The 15,967-nt window shown below is 38.0% G+C and overlaps 1 protein-coding gene across 1 annotated transcript in view; it reads right to left on the reverse strand.

Annotated features, from left to right (window-relative positions):
- Positions 1–3,128: 3,128 nt before the first annotated feature.
- The window catches only part of LOC126457560 (esterase FE4-like), a 49,537-nt gene continuing 36,698 nt past the window's right edge, over positions 3,129–15,967 (reverse strand). Inside the window, exons 9-12 of the mRNA XM_050093973.1 lie at positions 10,762–10,943; positions 6,534–6,666; positions 6,261–6,381; positions 3,129–3,392 (exon numbers count right to left, since the gene is read on the reverse strand). Of these exons, the coding sequence (XP_049949930.1) occupies positions 3,239–3,392; positions 6,261–6,381; positions 6,534–6,666; positions 10,762–10,943 (590 nt within the window). The 3' untranslated portion in view covers positions 3,129–3,238. The remainder of the gene's footprint in view (positions 3,393–6,260; positions 6,382–6,533; positions 6,667–10,761; positions 10,944–15,967) is intronic.

A 15,967-nucleotide genomic window follows, 5' to 3' on the forward strand; every position in this document is an offset into this window, starting at 1 on the left:
AGATTAGGAAATGAGACACTTGAAGTAGTAAAGGAGTTTTGCTATTTGGGAAGCAAAATAACTGATGATGGTCGAAGTAGAGAGGATATAAAATGTAGACTGGCAATGGCAAGGAAAGTGTTTCTGAAGATGAGAAATTTGTTAACATCGAGTATAGATTTAAGTGTCAGGAAGTCATTTCTGAAAGTATTTGTATGGAGTGCAGCCATGTATGGAAGTGAAACATGGATGATAAATAGTTTGGACAAGAAGAGAATAGAAGCTTTCAAAATGTGGTGCTACAGAAGAATGCTGAAGATTTGATGGGTAGATCACATAATGAATGAGGAAGTAATGAATAGGATTGGGGAGAAGAGAAGTTTGTGGCACAACTTGACTAGAAGAAGGGATCAGTTGGTAGGACATCAGTGTATCACCTATTTAGTATCGGAGGGCAGTGTGGAGGGTAAAAATCGTAGAGGGAGACCAAGAGCTGAATACACTAAGCAGATTCAGAAGGATGTAGGTTGTGGTAGGTACTGGGAGATGAAAAAGCTTGCACAGGATAGAGTAGCATGGAGAGCTGCATCAAACGAGTCTCAGGACTGAAGACCACAACAACAACAACAACAACAACAACAACATGTAACTTATACATTGTGCAGTTATCATGTACTGAAACAATCTAAATCTGATCTGTGAAAGTCATTTGCATGACAGTTTCAATGAAACTGCATGCTGATAATGGAGTCTTCAGGTTTATAATTTACTGTTGCATACTTCACATGTACACTGAAATTAACATTGCTGTTTTTTTATATATGGAGCTTGATAGTGCTATTGACAGAATTTTCTGATGGAGTGAAGTCTTCTCTCGAGCAGGATGAATCTACTTCTTCCTCAGTTACGTATCCATCAGAAATTTGAACGCAGGTATACTTTTCGCAGTCCAGTAGTTGCCAGTACAGCTTGATATACAGCAGTAATTCACCAGTGTGATGGAATGTAAATACTAGATGGTGGTGAAAGAGATGTATAGAAATAAGAACACTTTCACCAACTCATAGATTGGCAGCAAACCATTCACAGTAAAACGTCATTGCTGTATTACCAATATACTCTCTATCTGTGGGCCATTTGTCATAATTTCATGGAGACATTGCAAAACTGTTGGTTGGCTTTGTTTTCTCAGAGTTGTCTCTTCAGTTCACTTTAGCATTTGTCAAAACAACAGCAGAGATCATTTAAAAGGGGAACCACTTAATGAGCTGCATGATCTTTGGCTTACCAGAGGCATTACCAAGAAACAGAAATGAGATTATTATTTGGCTAAATGCCTAACATACGCTTATAGTAAATGTTTATAACAGCCTCATAAAGAGGTATAATGTAATGCTCCATGACTGAAATGTAAATATAACCTTTTCTAGATCCACATGAAAGTATGATCCCAAGCAGTTGTCTCACTTCTACAGTGTTATAGAATCATAAGCAATTAGTTCATGGTGTGTTCAGCATGGTCTTTGAATCTGACAGATACGTCAATACCTGAACCAACATCATATCCTTCCCATTAACCTGTGTGTCCTCTGTTCCAATTTCTCCTCTGACGAGCAGCTCTCGCACTTCACCCTTGTGCCTGTTCCAGCAGCTCAAATCCTGTAAATCCACGATTTTTGTCTCCCTCAGTGTAGAGAAAGTTTACGACTGTATATGGCATTCTTGTCTCCTTTCCAAATTAAAGACATACACACTTCCAAACAACTATATCCACCCTATTGTGTCCTTCCTGTTTAATTGCTCATATTTTGTCATGATTAACAATGACAACTACTGTACCATCCATCCCAGTGCTGGAGTGCTCCAAAGCTCTGTGCTCTCTCATCTTCTTTATATCCTCTACACTGCTGATATGGCCAAACCAAGTCCACCAGTCCGATAATGAAAACCATAGTATTTTTAAATGATTGTTGAGGTTTTGAACAATGTTCATAATTGAATTTAGCAGATTCGCAAAACATTCTCATATACAGACACAGCTCTATGATCCTGACTCTCAGCACTGATCTGGCACTGCAGTCCAACTAGAAGTGTGTAAACTGGACTGAGGAAGAGGAACAGTGGTGAAGAGGCTGGAGGAATGTTTGGAGGAGACACCTGGGGAGAGCAAATGCAACAAAATGGACTAGGAATGTGTCATCGCCTTGGTTATGCCATGCAATGAAATGGAGGAGTGGTTTCATATAAGAGACAGAGTAAAGAAAGAAGGAGATTGTGCAGATTATACTCTGAACATAGATTAATGCAGTGAAGGGGGGGGGGGGTGGAAGGAGTATAGGAGCAATTACAAGTATAGATGTGGGACAAAGCTAGTGGAGATTGAACCAGGAGAATTGTAAGTTTGGAGGAGAAGTTATTAAGACGATGCAAATGTGAAATGTTGTCACTGAGACCAGACAATGAAGGATCTCTTAATGAATGTGTTTTAAGATCATTGATGATTAGGAACCATTCCTCCAGATGTTTTATATATTTGTCACTCAAAGGAGAAGGAGTTGCAGTCATGTGTATAAGGACTGAGTTTGTGGATGTGGAGTGTATAGAATGTTGGAAGAGATAGTGTTCATTGGCAGCAAGGTTATTGTAGCAGTGTTGTGTGTATGTGTTGAGATATCAGTCTGTTACTTCAAAGAATGATATGATCCTTAAGCATATGGTTGATGACTCTGTTCATCATACTACTAACTGGCATTGGTGTTAAAGGAATTACAGTGTAACTATAGTGATATCATTCTTAGATAGTGATAATGTTTTATTGACTACAAGATTCAAATCATGTGCAATGGGCCACAAAACCAATACAAGTAAAAAGTGGTGGCTTTTATTGTATCTTAGAACCTAGTCATAAAACACAAATGTAAGAAACTGGTAATGAGTAAACTGGATAATGGAAGTAAAGACTTCTTGATGATGCCTCAAAATACTGATTTCATTTCAACACAAAAATATTTCCAGTAATGTTTGTAGGTCAATATCAAAACTAATTGTCTACTTAATTACCCACTTACACCACAAAGTAAATAAAATATTCATAGATTTAAGATGATGGAAACAGCCACGGAATAATAAATCCAATATTTATTGTGCATCATTTCTTTATTTATTTTCCATTGTCCTTACATAGTTGGTTTTCATTAATTGTTCTTGTAACAAAATGTTGATCACATATAAATAACTTCCATGCTTTACTGTGCCTAATCTATGGCATAACTCTGTGCCAGAAATCCATGCGATCCTTGTTAGGTGATGTACCAGGTTGAATAGTGCAGCCAACTTCTAGATAATTAGGGTTGTCTGGCTTATACGCATTCCAGTCTACAGTAACTTTTCCACCAGTGTAGGGAGAAGGATCACTGAAAGGAGATAATTCAGAATTATAGACACTCTACAAAATCTGATGGCTTCTTAATATATTAATGCAGCTTGCCTAACAAAAAATGAAAAGTATGTGGAAGGTTAAATGTTGCAACACTGATGTGGAACTTTTTAGAAATCCTGTATCCTCTTAAAAAAAAGGGTACATTGGACTGAGACGATGGGACACCCACTTCACTTATTTTATTCACTCTCACCTTACAGAAAATTGATAGGATATTTATTAAAACTAATAAACAAGGGATTCAACTGCAAGGGCTGGTCATTACTGGACTTGACTATGCAGATGTTGTAGCATTAATGAGCAATTCCAAAACAGAAGTAATCAAAATTATTCAAAAATATTACAAAATTGCTGGAAAACAGGCTAATTGTTACCAGAAAAAAAGACAGAATATCTAGTTATAAGTAAGAAAATCTGAAGTGATACAGGGTTGGTTGTAGATGAATTCACTTTCGAAACAGTAGAGTGCCTCAATTACTTAGAATGTCTTATAAGTAACAACAATAGAACAGATTCCCATCAAACAATGCTTATGTTGTTGTTGTTGTTGTTGTTGTGGTCTTCAGTCCTGAGACTGGTTTGATGCAGCTCTCTATGCTACTCTATCCTGTGCAAGCTTATTCATCTCCCAGTAGCTAGTGCAGCCTACATCCTTCTGAATCTGCTTAGTGTATCCATCTCTTGGTCTCCCTCTACGATTTTTACCCTCCACGCTGTCCTCCAATACTAAATTGGTGATCCCTCGATGTTTCGCAACATGTCCTACCAACCGATCCCTTCTTCTAGTCAAGTTGTGCCACAAGCCCCTCTTCTCACCAATTCTATTCAATACCTCCTCATTAGTTATGTGATCTACCCATCTAATCTTCAGCATTCTTCTGTAGCACCATATTTCGAAAGCTTCTATTCTCTTCTTGTCTAAGCTATTTATCATCCACGTTTCACTTCCATACATGGCTGCACTCCATACAAATACTTTCAGAAACGACTTCCTGACATTTAAATCGATACTCAATGTTAACAAATTTTTCTTCTTCAGAAACACTCTCCTTGCCATTGCCAGTCTACATTTTACATCCTCTCTACTTTGACCATCATCAGTTATTTTGCTCCCCAAATAGCAAAACTCCTTTACTACTTCAAGTGTCTCATTTCCTAATCTAATTCCCTCAGCACCACCCGACTAAATTCGACTACATTCCATTATCCTCGTTCTGCTTTTGTTGAAGTTCATCTTATACCCTCCTTTCAAGACACTGTCCATTCTGTTCAAGTGCTCTTCCAAGTCCTTTGCTGTCTCTGTCAGAATTACAATGTCATCGATGAACCTCAAAGTTTTTATTTCTTCTCCATGGATTTTAATACCTACTCCGAACTTTTCTTTTGTTTCCTTTATTGCTTGCTCAATATACAGATTGAATAACATCGGGGATAGGCTACAACACTGTCTCACTCCATTCCCAACCACTGCTTCCTTTTCATACCCCTCAACTCTTATAACTGCCATCTGCTTTCTGTACAAATTGTAAATAGCCTTTCGCTCTCTGTATTTTACCCCTGCCACCTTCAGAATTTGAAAGAGAGTATTTCAATCAACATTGTCAAAAGCTTTCTCTAAGTCTACAAGTGCTAGAAATGTAGGTTTGCCTTTCCTTAATCTTTCTTCTAAGATAAGTCATAGGGTCAGTATTGCCTCACGTGTTCCAACATTTCTACAGAATCCAAACTGATCTTCCCTGAGGTCGGCTTCTATCAGTTTTTCCATTCGTCTATAAAGAATTCATGTTAGTAGTTTGCAGCTGTGACTTATTAAACTGATAATTCGGTAATGTTCACATCTGTCAACAGCTGCTTTCTTTGGGATTGGAATTATTAAATTCTTCTTGAAGTCTGAGGGTATTTCGCCTGTCTCATACATCTTGCTCACCAGATGGTAGAGTTTTGTCAGGACTGGCTCTCCCAAGGCTGTCAGTAGTTCTCATGGAATGTTGTCCACTCTGGGGGCCTTGTTTCGACTCAGGTCTTTCAGTGCTCTGTCAAACTCTTCACGCAATATCATATCTCCCATTTCATCTTTGTCTACATCCTCTTCCATTTCCATAATATTGTCCTCAAGTACAACAATGCATATAAAAACCTAAATTTTATTGATATCTTACAGAGAAACACACTTAGTACTAACTTAAAAATTCACTTATGTTAATTGTATGTTATAGTAGTATTGTGGTACTGATGTGAAACGTTAATATTTGGAAAGAAAGATGACGAGGAACTGTTAATATGAGAAGGAAAAATGCTAAGTATAATTTTTGGACATGTATGTGATGAAAGTAACACAGAATGAAGGATAACAGAAAACGAATTACAAGACTGTGCAAACACTATAACATCATAATAATGCTAAAGAAGAGAAGGCTGAACCAGCCTGGCCATGTAGCAAGAATGATGGGGAACATATTTCCTGAAATAGCTATCAGCAGGACAATAGACAGAATGAAAGCAAAAGGAAGATGCATAATCACATAATGAAAGAATATGTGGGAGAATATGGCTACGATGAATATCAACATTAAATGGACAAACATTGCACTCAACAGATACAAATGGAAGAGAGTTGTAGGGCAAGTATCTTCACAATAAGGCTCTTGCCACTCACAGATCATGACAATGATGATCCCTCTGAAAAAAGTTATGTAATTAATAATAACTAGTTGGCCCTTAAGAATTCTTTGCATATGATGCTAATCTGTTAGACACCTATATGACAAAAACGAAGGTTATCAATCTAACTGGATCTTCAGAACATGTGAAGCAATAGATGGAATAGAATGAATTTCTTTACCTGTATTTGATAAAATTTGTCCACATCTGTAGCAGCTGCACTGCAGTTAGATATCCTGGTGAACATGTTTCAAGAGATTCATAATACCACATGTATCTCCTGTCATCTCCATGGCTAGCTCCTGTGAACGTTAGATGGCATAATTAATTAATGTTTTATGGAAGTGGAATTACAGATAATTTACTACTACTAAATGACTTTTATCAAGCTTTGAAAATTGAAAAAGAATGAATTGATAGTTGATCAGTATTTATATGAATGTAAAACAATTACCTGGGAAATCAGGGAATGTATTGAGTGGTCCATTGAATGAAAACTGATAATAGTAAACAGGCTCTGAAGAATCCCTACTCATGTTGCGTACAGTGGTGTCTATTCCTTCCACAATAAGGAGATCTGATATCATCTGTAAAAAAATTTAAACTTTATGTGCCATTATGTGTTGAAGCGATTAATTGTAGTCACCAAGACAGTGTCATTTTAGAAGTTACAATATTCATTGATATAATTTGTTGTAAGCTATTACTAGAGATTAACCTAATAGGCCAACATTGTGACTGTGGGAAGAAATACACTTAATAAAAGTTCATCCTGAAAACATGTTCCTTTCTGTAATTCACTGATAAACTTTCAAACGTTTTTATGGATGTGTTATGTATTAGTTCACTCATAAATATTGTGGTCTGTAATGGATTTTGTCAGAATAAATTTGATTTGATGTCTCGTATATATGATCTCAGAAATGTAACAGATGTATTCTTGTATTAAAAATAAGTCATTAACTATTCATTTGTCTTCTTGACTGTTCATAGTATTGTGTTTAATTGTATACAAAACAAGAACTCTCAAAATAAGATATATATATATATATATATATATATATATATATATATATATATATATATATATATATAGTGCTGGCAGGTCGACAGACACACAAACAAACACAAACATACACACAAAATTCAAGCTTTTGCAACAAACTGTTGTCTCATCAGGAAAGAGGGAAGGAGACGGAAAGACGAAAGGATGTGGGTTTTAAGGGAGAGGGTAAGGAGTCATTCCAATCCCGGGAGCGGAAAGACTTACCTTAGGGGGAAAAAAGGACGGGTATACACTCGCACACACACACACACATATCCATCCACACATATACAGACACAAGCAGACATATTTAAAGACCAGAAAGAGAAAATAAGACGACAGGAAAGATTTCGAGATGCAACAGCGACAATAACAAACGTAATTGTTGGGTTCAAATAAATGATATGGTTATAATAGAGGGAAACATTCCACGTAGGAAATATATATCTAAAAACAAGTTGTTTTTAGATATATATTTCCTACGTGGAATGTTTCCCTCTATTATATATATATATATATATATATATATATATATATATATATATATATATATATATATATATATATATATGCACGAACACAAAGTAAGACAAAGCTTTGGTTACACTACTGTTTTGTTAGAATATGATCACACTCAGAATGGATAATATCATGTAGGATATGTCTACAAACAGTTGTCTTGTTTCACACCTTTTTTACACAGGTTAGTCACTCTACTAATCAATCAGAAAAAATCACCCCTCTCATTACCCAACTATATGACATACTGAAAAAAATTATCTGATATCTTTGGCAGAAATCAAAATCATTGCCACCCTGCACTCAAAATCATTGCCATCCATTCCTAAGTGATACTTTGAATCTCATCAAATGATGAAGTAGCCTAGTTCTACAGGTGCTTCCAAAACCTTCCTTCCTGTCCTTGTGAATGAACCCTCCCACCACATACTATTTCAGTAATGCCATGGTATATTTCATCAGAGGCAGATTCGTCTGTGAAATGATCTGCTCTTCTTTCACACCTAATTTCAGCTTCAGTTATACACTAGCTAACAGTGGAAACATAACTGGGATGAAATAAATGTTTGTTAACTATATTGACTGCATGATAATGATAACAATAGTGAAAAACATGAATTAGCTCTCATTTCCAAGTTAAAAGGGGTGCATTTAATTATATTTTGTTAGCATTTGTTGTCAATCCTTCCCAACTGATCTTCAAACCCACTAATGGTAGATAGACTGATGAAGTTTAGGAAACAATAGCTGCGTTTGTTTTGTCACCATTTTCAGCCCAGTCTAGTAGCAATAAGGGGCAGGGGAGAGGGAGGAGTGGAGCATGTGTCATTTGAGCATAGTTTCAGCCTGTTACAAGCTGTGTTCCATTTCTGTGCTGGGAGAACATGTTGCTGATGTGTAATTAGTGTGAGTGCTCATTGTAATTCCTGTGACACAGTATGCCTCACAAATGCATAAACAAAGCTGACAATTTTTGCTACATTTGCAGACAGGCGCCGATATTGCCATGGATTAGGAAGGCATTCCGACTGTGCTTTGGCTGTGAAATCAGGGACTAGGACAAGCCCTAGGCTCCTCATGTATGTTGCATATCTTCAGTCTCAAGTTTTCATTCATGGTTGAATCATAAAATATGTTCCAAGGGCTTTGCTGTACACATGATCTGTGAGGACCATCAAAACATGTGAATAATTCTTACTTTTTTATGACAACTTCTTTAACACATGGTATTTCCAAGCAGAAAGTCTTCCTTGACATATCCTAAAATACCATGAGCCAAGTGATCAGTGCCTCACACAAAGGGACTCACTGTTCCTGTCCCATGTGATTAAGATAGTGACAAGGGCAGTAGTGAAACTAGTGCTGCACCTTCAAAACCCTGTTCTTCAAAAGATCCTGATTTTGTGTGTACCAGTGAGTGAACAGAGGTTAAGAAATTACTACTGTGTTTATTTCATGGTCCAGTGAGGGATCTACATTGCCGAAAGATAAAGCAAACTGTTGGTCTCAAGACAACAACAGTGGACTTACCTTGATAAGATGGTAAATGTGACTTTGTTATGTAACTGACATATGCCATTCCCTCCATTTTTCGAAATTTAAAAGAACTTGGTATTTTGTAGTGATGTACAGGGACTAATGGCAGCTATGAGTATTGACTATAAAACTGATCAGTGGAGGTTTTTCATTGACTCCTTCAAAGTAACTCTCAAGTGTGTGCTACAGCCTAATGACAACATATTATCATCAATTCTGATTGGATATGCACCATACATGAAAGAAATATAATAACATGAAACAATTGTTTTTGTGAATGAACTAGGGATCTGAAAGTCACAGGCGTATTACTTGGGCTACAACCTGGCTACACCATATTCTACTGCCTCCTGTGCCTCTGGGACAGCTGCACAAAAGCACTTCATTATAAAAAGAAAGACTGATGTCAGTCACTTGAACCTAAATCTCATAATGTTATGCACAAAGTGCTTGTTGTAACCAAAGACAAAATTTTCTTTGCTCTTCATATAATAGTCAGCCTAATGAAAAACTTTATTAAGACAATGTTCAAAACTAGGTAAATATTTTTCTGTTTGCTTGAGAAATTTCCATGTCTTAGCAAGGCAAAATTAAAGGAGGGGACTTTTATAGGTCCTAAAATACACAAACTGTATGACAATGAGCATTTAAGCATCATCCTTACAGGTGATGAAATGTTTGCTTGGGATGCCCTTGTTCAAGTGCAACAAACTTTCTAGGAAATAAGAGGGGATGAAGCTGTAAGGATATTGTTGCAACTCTTCTGCATTACTGCAATAGATTGGGGTGTAACATGTTCTTAAATTTAGATTTCCTAGATTATCAGTTGGACTTCTTCCCTGACAGCTGTGGTACTGTAACCAATCAGTGTTGAGAGTGCTTCTATCAGCAAATTTCAGACATGGAAATGAGATACCAGGGAAAGTGGAGTGAATCATTGTTAGCCAATTACTGGTGAACACTAATTATTAAATTACTAGCAGAACTCTCGAAACATCTTGCAAAGCAGTTGTGCATTCAGTGACCTTCCTTTGAGGAAGTTTATACAGGCTATATTGTAAAGGTATCGTTAACTTCAAAATGAGAGTTAATCGTTCATTTTAATTAACATTTTCACTATCAGAACATCCTAAAAATAAAGATTTACTGTTTTCATTACACTTACAGAAAGAAGTACAATTCTGTTGGCTAGATTTGTCTGTACATACACACCCTCCATAAATATGTGATAGGAGATAATACTTCAGTTAAAATATTAAATACTGAATTCAAAAACAAACAGTTGTACTAATAATTTTATTGAAGACAACCAATTTTGGTACAACATTAGACCATCTTTGAGTGTGGTGCAATAAAAGCAAGCATGTGCAGGAGAAAACAAGAAACAAGTGGTGCAGGAGATTTGAAGACCGTTTGAAGTTGGACCAAAATCATTTCTCTTCAATAAAAATAGCAAAACAGCTGTGAATTTTACAATGCAATTCCTAATCTTCCTAGAACCTGTTCAGTACCTCCTTCTCAGAATAGTAATGAAAGGAAATTTTCATCTCCTTAAAGCCAAATTTTAAAGATTGGCTCTTACAGTTGCAGTTGAGTCATTCATTGCTGGAGTGATCTCGTTGTCTTCATAGTAAAACTGCCGGACCTCTTCTGCTACTTTCAGCTGTTGTTCTTCACTTGAGAAGCGAAGTTCATCAGCAACATAGAGATCAAAGTTGTCATTCAAATTCTTTGCTCCTTCTTCAGTTGCAAATAGCCCATCAGCTGGAAGTAAAAATTTAGTTAGTTTGTATAGCCACTGGCTATATTAGCAGATATCATTACTCTGAATATGACATTTTACATATAATATTTCATTTCCATACAAGACTTCAGTATAAAAAGAAAGTAATGTTCCTCTCTTGTTTTGAAGATAATTTATTAGATTTTTTAAGTGTGTGAGAATGTTCCTATTTGGAACAGACAGAAGTATCAATTGCAAGGGCAGGAGGCACTGCTAAGGTTATACAGAGAATGGTCTGAATTAAACAGTACTATTAGAAAAATAGTTTTGGTCATATGTAAAATCGGTAAGCGGATCTAAATCCCCTATTCAGTCACTTGTTGACCACGATGGCACCGAAACAGAGGACGACCGAAGAAAGGCAGAAATACTGAATTCAGTGTTCCGAAACTGTTTCACTGCGGAAAATCGTAACACGGTCCCTGACTTCAGCCGTCGCACGGACGCCAAAATGGAAAATATTGAAATAAATGATATCGGAATTGAAAAACAACTGCTATCACTTAGTAGCGGAAAAGCATCCGGACCAGACGAGATACCCTTAAGATTCTACAGTGATTATGCTAAAGAACTTGCCCCCTTTCTATCAGCAATTTATCGTAGATCGCTGGAAGAACGTAAATTACCTAGCGACTGGAAGAAAGCGCAGGTCGTTCCCATTTTCAAGAAGGGTCATAAATCAGATGCGAATAATTATAGGCCTATTTCGCTTACGTCAATCTGTTGTAGAATAATGGAACATGTTTTGTGTTCTCGTATTATGACGTTCTTAGATAATACAAATCTCCTTCATCATAACCAACATGGATTCCGCAAACAGAGATCATGTGAAACTCAGCTCGCCCTATTTGCCCAAGAAATTCACAGTGCCGTAGACACTGGCGAGCAGATTGATGCCGTATTCCTGGACTTCAGGAAGGCATTTGATACGGTTCCGCACTTACGTTTAGTGAAAAAAATACGAGCTTACGGAATATCTGACCAGGTTTGTGATTGGATTCAGGATTTCCTAGAAGAAAGAACACAACATGTCATTCTTAACGGTTCAAAATCTGCAGATGTAGAGGTAATTTCGGGAGTACCGCAGGGAAGCGTGATAGGACCTTTATTGTTTACAATATACATAAATGACTTAGTTGACAACATCGGTAGCTCCGTGAGGCTATTTGCAGATGACACGGTTGTCTACAAGAAAGTAGCAACATCAGAAGACTCGTACGTACTCCAGGAGGACCTGCAGAGGATTAATGCATGGTGCGACAGCTGGCAGCTTTCCCTAAACGTAGATAAATGTAATATAATGCGCATACATAGGGGCAGAAATCCATTCCAGTACGATTATGCCATAGGTGGTAAATCATTGGAAGCGGTAACGACCGTAAAATACTTAGGAGTTACTATCCGGAGCGATCTGAAGTGGAATGATCACATAAAACAAATAGTGGGAAAAGCAGGCGCCAGGTTGAGATTCATAGGAAGAATTCTAAGAAAATGTGACTCATCGACGAAAGAAGTAGCTTACAAAACGCTTGTTCGTCCGATTCTTGAGTATTGCTCATCAGTATGGGACCCTTACCAGGTTGGATTAATAGAAGAGATAGACATGATCCAGCGAAAAGCAGCGCGATTCGTCATGGGGACATTTAGTCAGCGCGAGAGCGTTACGGAGATGCTGAACAAGCTCCAGTGGCGGACACTTCAAGAAAGGCATTACGCAATACGGAGAGGTTTATTATCGAAATTACGAGAGAGCACATTCCGGGAAGAGATGGGCAACATATTACTACCGCCCACATATATCTCGCGTAATGATCACAACGAAAAGATCCGAGAAATTAGAGCAAATACGGAGACTTACAAGCAGTCGTTCTTCCCACGCACAATTCGTGAATGGAACAGGGAAGGGGGGATCAGATAGTGGTACAATAAGTACCCTCCGCCACACACCGTAAGGTGGCTCGCGGAGTATAGATGTAGATGTAGATAATTTTACTTGAGACAGGTTGTAACTGTTAGCTGCAGGCCATGTTCATTTTTGTGAGTATTTTTATGGGGAGGTGCATAGAAGTTTGCTGTCAGTGATACATTAAATAAAATGCAAGTAAGTGGCACCACTGTCAAAAAAGACACCTTTGATAAAACATTATACTATACTCAAATATTGACCAGTTGGGATTGAAAATATATTTTGGTCATTACAAAACTGCGAAAGTATAGCCACTACACTACACAAAAAATTGTTTTGTCTGTTAATAATTTGTAAAATTTGGTTCTCTGTTGTTGATCAACTAAATTGGACAGAAATTTATCTCTGAAATTTTTGTTTTACTCTTGTATGCATCTTTCTGAAGTTACTTATTACAGTCCTTTAAGAGTTAGAAGTTACTGCATCAAATAGATACACTGTTGGTGCAGTAGCTCATTTGTTATGATCAAAAATTTTTGTATTTGCTCTCACACGTACTCTGTCTCTGATTTTCTCTGTCCACCCGCTCATTTGCTTTACGTCACAGTGAATATCTTCATAGTTTTTCATTGCAATTTTATTTTTTAGTACAATTCCTCTTATATTAACTATTATACTTACTGCTTTTAAGCATAGTGAATCAAAACATTAACAGATTCTCTTCTGTTATAAAAAGTTCATGCCAGTTACATTAACTGCTTTTACATCTAGATCTTCCTCCATATTTACATCCTTACTCTGCATAAAGCTGTCAAGATCATGGCAGTGAGTACCTTATAGCAATGGTAACACCTTGTGTACTTTGTGACATATTATCCACAGTTGTTTTTAACACTTTGTTGTATTTTACCATTTACATTTTTTGTTATATTTTTAATTTTGTGAATGCATCCTGCTCCAAGTCTTCATCAGACATATAGATCATGTATTATTAGTTAATATTTTCATAACTTCTGAGGTCTCATTCATTCACAATAATATTGATATTATTGGGTACTACCTACTTTCCATTTGTCCACTTTATGGACGGGGTGGACAAAAATAGAGAAATACCAAAAGTACAACACACTAACATGCGTAATACATTGTAGGCAAATGTTGGCATTTAAAACAGCTTCCAGTCATCTCATAATGGATAAATACTGGTCCCATATAGTTTTCAAGGGAATTGTGTACTAATTTTCCTGCAAAATAGTGGATAGTGATCACACAACCTTCCCTCAAAAGCAGCTGCAAAAGGCTAAATAATACTGAGATCTGGTGACTGTGGTGGCTGGAAGAGACCTGAAGACACTTCATCCTTGTATCACAAAACTGGTCCTGGCTGGTGCATGCTGTGTGAACAGGGGCCCTGCCACCTTGAAACACAGCATCACCATTGGGGAAAAGCACTGAACCATGAGATGGGTCTGATCTGCAAAACTGCTGATGTAATCCGTGACAGTGTTACAGAGTGACCACAGGGTCAAGCAATAGTACAATATGGCAGCCCAAATCATGATCACACTCTCACCTTGTTTCACTCTTGGGACATAAACATGACCACAAGTTGAAAACAGTGTGAAACAAAACACATCTGACCAAATGATATTCTTCCATTGCTCCATATTCCATTTTTTATATCTTTGACACCACATTTTCCTATGCTTGGACATTTTCATTAATGATGAGTGGTTTTCACATTAAACTTTACCCTCAAATTGCTGCTTTTGGAGGTCTCTTCATTTTGATTTAGTGCTGACAGTGCTTCCAAGTGCAACATTCAGTTCTGTTGTAGCTTTTAGAGCCCTTGTCCTCTTATTTCTTCATCACAGTCCCGTTCAGTGACTGACTGTAACAGTCACTCGATACACACATTCATCCACATCGTGAATTAGCAGGAGAGGTTTTTCTGCTTTTCCTATGTGTGGTATAAACCTTCAAAATGGTGTCTCTTGTAACACCAAATGCTTCTGTTACCTTGGTTACTATGCAGAACAGTATTCTAATCATGAAAGATACTTGCAACATATCGAGGACACTGCACAGCTCACACCTGTGGTCAAATACAGCATCCAACCAGGCGGTTTGGCTAGCTCCTTTATTTATGTTGAAGGTTAGGTGGACGGCGGAAAGACACTCTTGGTGGAGAGGGGAGGATTTCATGAAGGATGGATCTGATTTCAGGGGAGGATTTGAGGAACTCGTATCCCTGCTGGAAAGCCACATCCAGCCTTCATGAAATCCTCCCCACTCCACCAAGAGTGTCTTTCCGCTGTCCACCTAACCTTCGTAACCTCTTAGTTCATCCCCATGAAATCCCCAAACCACCTTCCCTACCCTCTGGCTCCTACCCTTGTAACTGCCCCCGGTGTAAAACCTGTCCCACACACCCTCCCACCACCACCTACTCCAGTCCTGTAACCCGGAAGGTTTACACGATCAAAGGCAGAGCCACGTGTGAAAGCACCCACGTGATTTACCAACTGACCTGCCTACACTGTGAAGCTTTCTATGTGGGAATGACCAGCAACAAACTGTCCATTTGCATGAATGGACACAGGCGGACAGTGTTTGTTGATAATGAGGATCACCCTGTGGCTAAACATGCCTTGGTGCACGGCCAGCACATCTTGGCACAGTGTTACACCTTCCGGGTTATCTGGATACTTCCCACTAACACCAACCTGTTAGAACTCCAGAGATGGGAACTTGCCCTTCAGTATATCCTCTCTTCTCATTATCCGTCAGGCCTCAACCTCCGCTAATTTCAAGTTGCCGCCACTCATATCTCACCTGTCTTTCAACAACATCTTTGCCTCTGTACTTCCGCCTTGACTGACATCTCTGCCCAAACTCTTTGCCTTTACAAATGTCTGCTTGTGTCTGTGTATGTGCAGATGGATATGTGTGTGTGTGCGAGTGTATACCTGTCCTTTTTTCCCCCTCAGGTAAGTCTTTCCGCTCCCGGGATTGGAATGACTCCTTACCCTCTCCCTTAAAACCCACATCCTTTCGTCTTTCCCTCTCCTTCCCTCTTTCCTGATGAAGCAACCGTTG

This window comes from Schistocerca serialis, chromosome 2 (assembly GCF_023864345.2).
Source record: "Schistocerca serialis cubense isolate TAMUIC-IGC-003099 chromosome 2, iqSchSeri2.2, whole genome shotgun sequence".
In the NCBI taxonomy this organism is placed as follows: Eukaryota; Metazoa; Arthropoda; class Insecta; order Orthoptera; family Acrididae; genus Schistocerca; species Schistocerca serialis.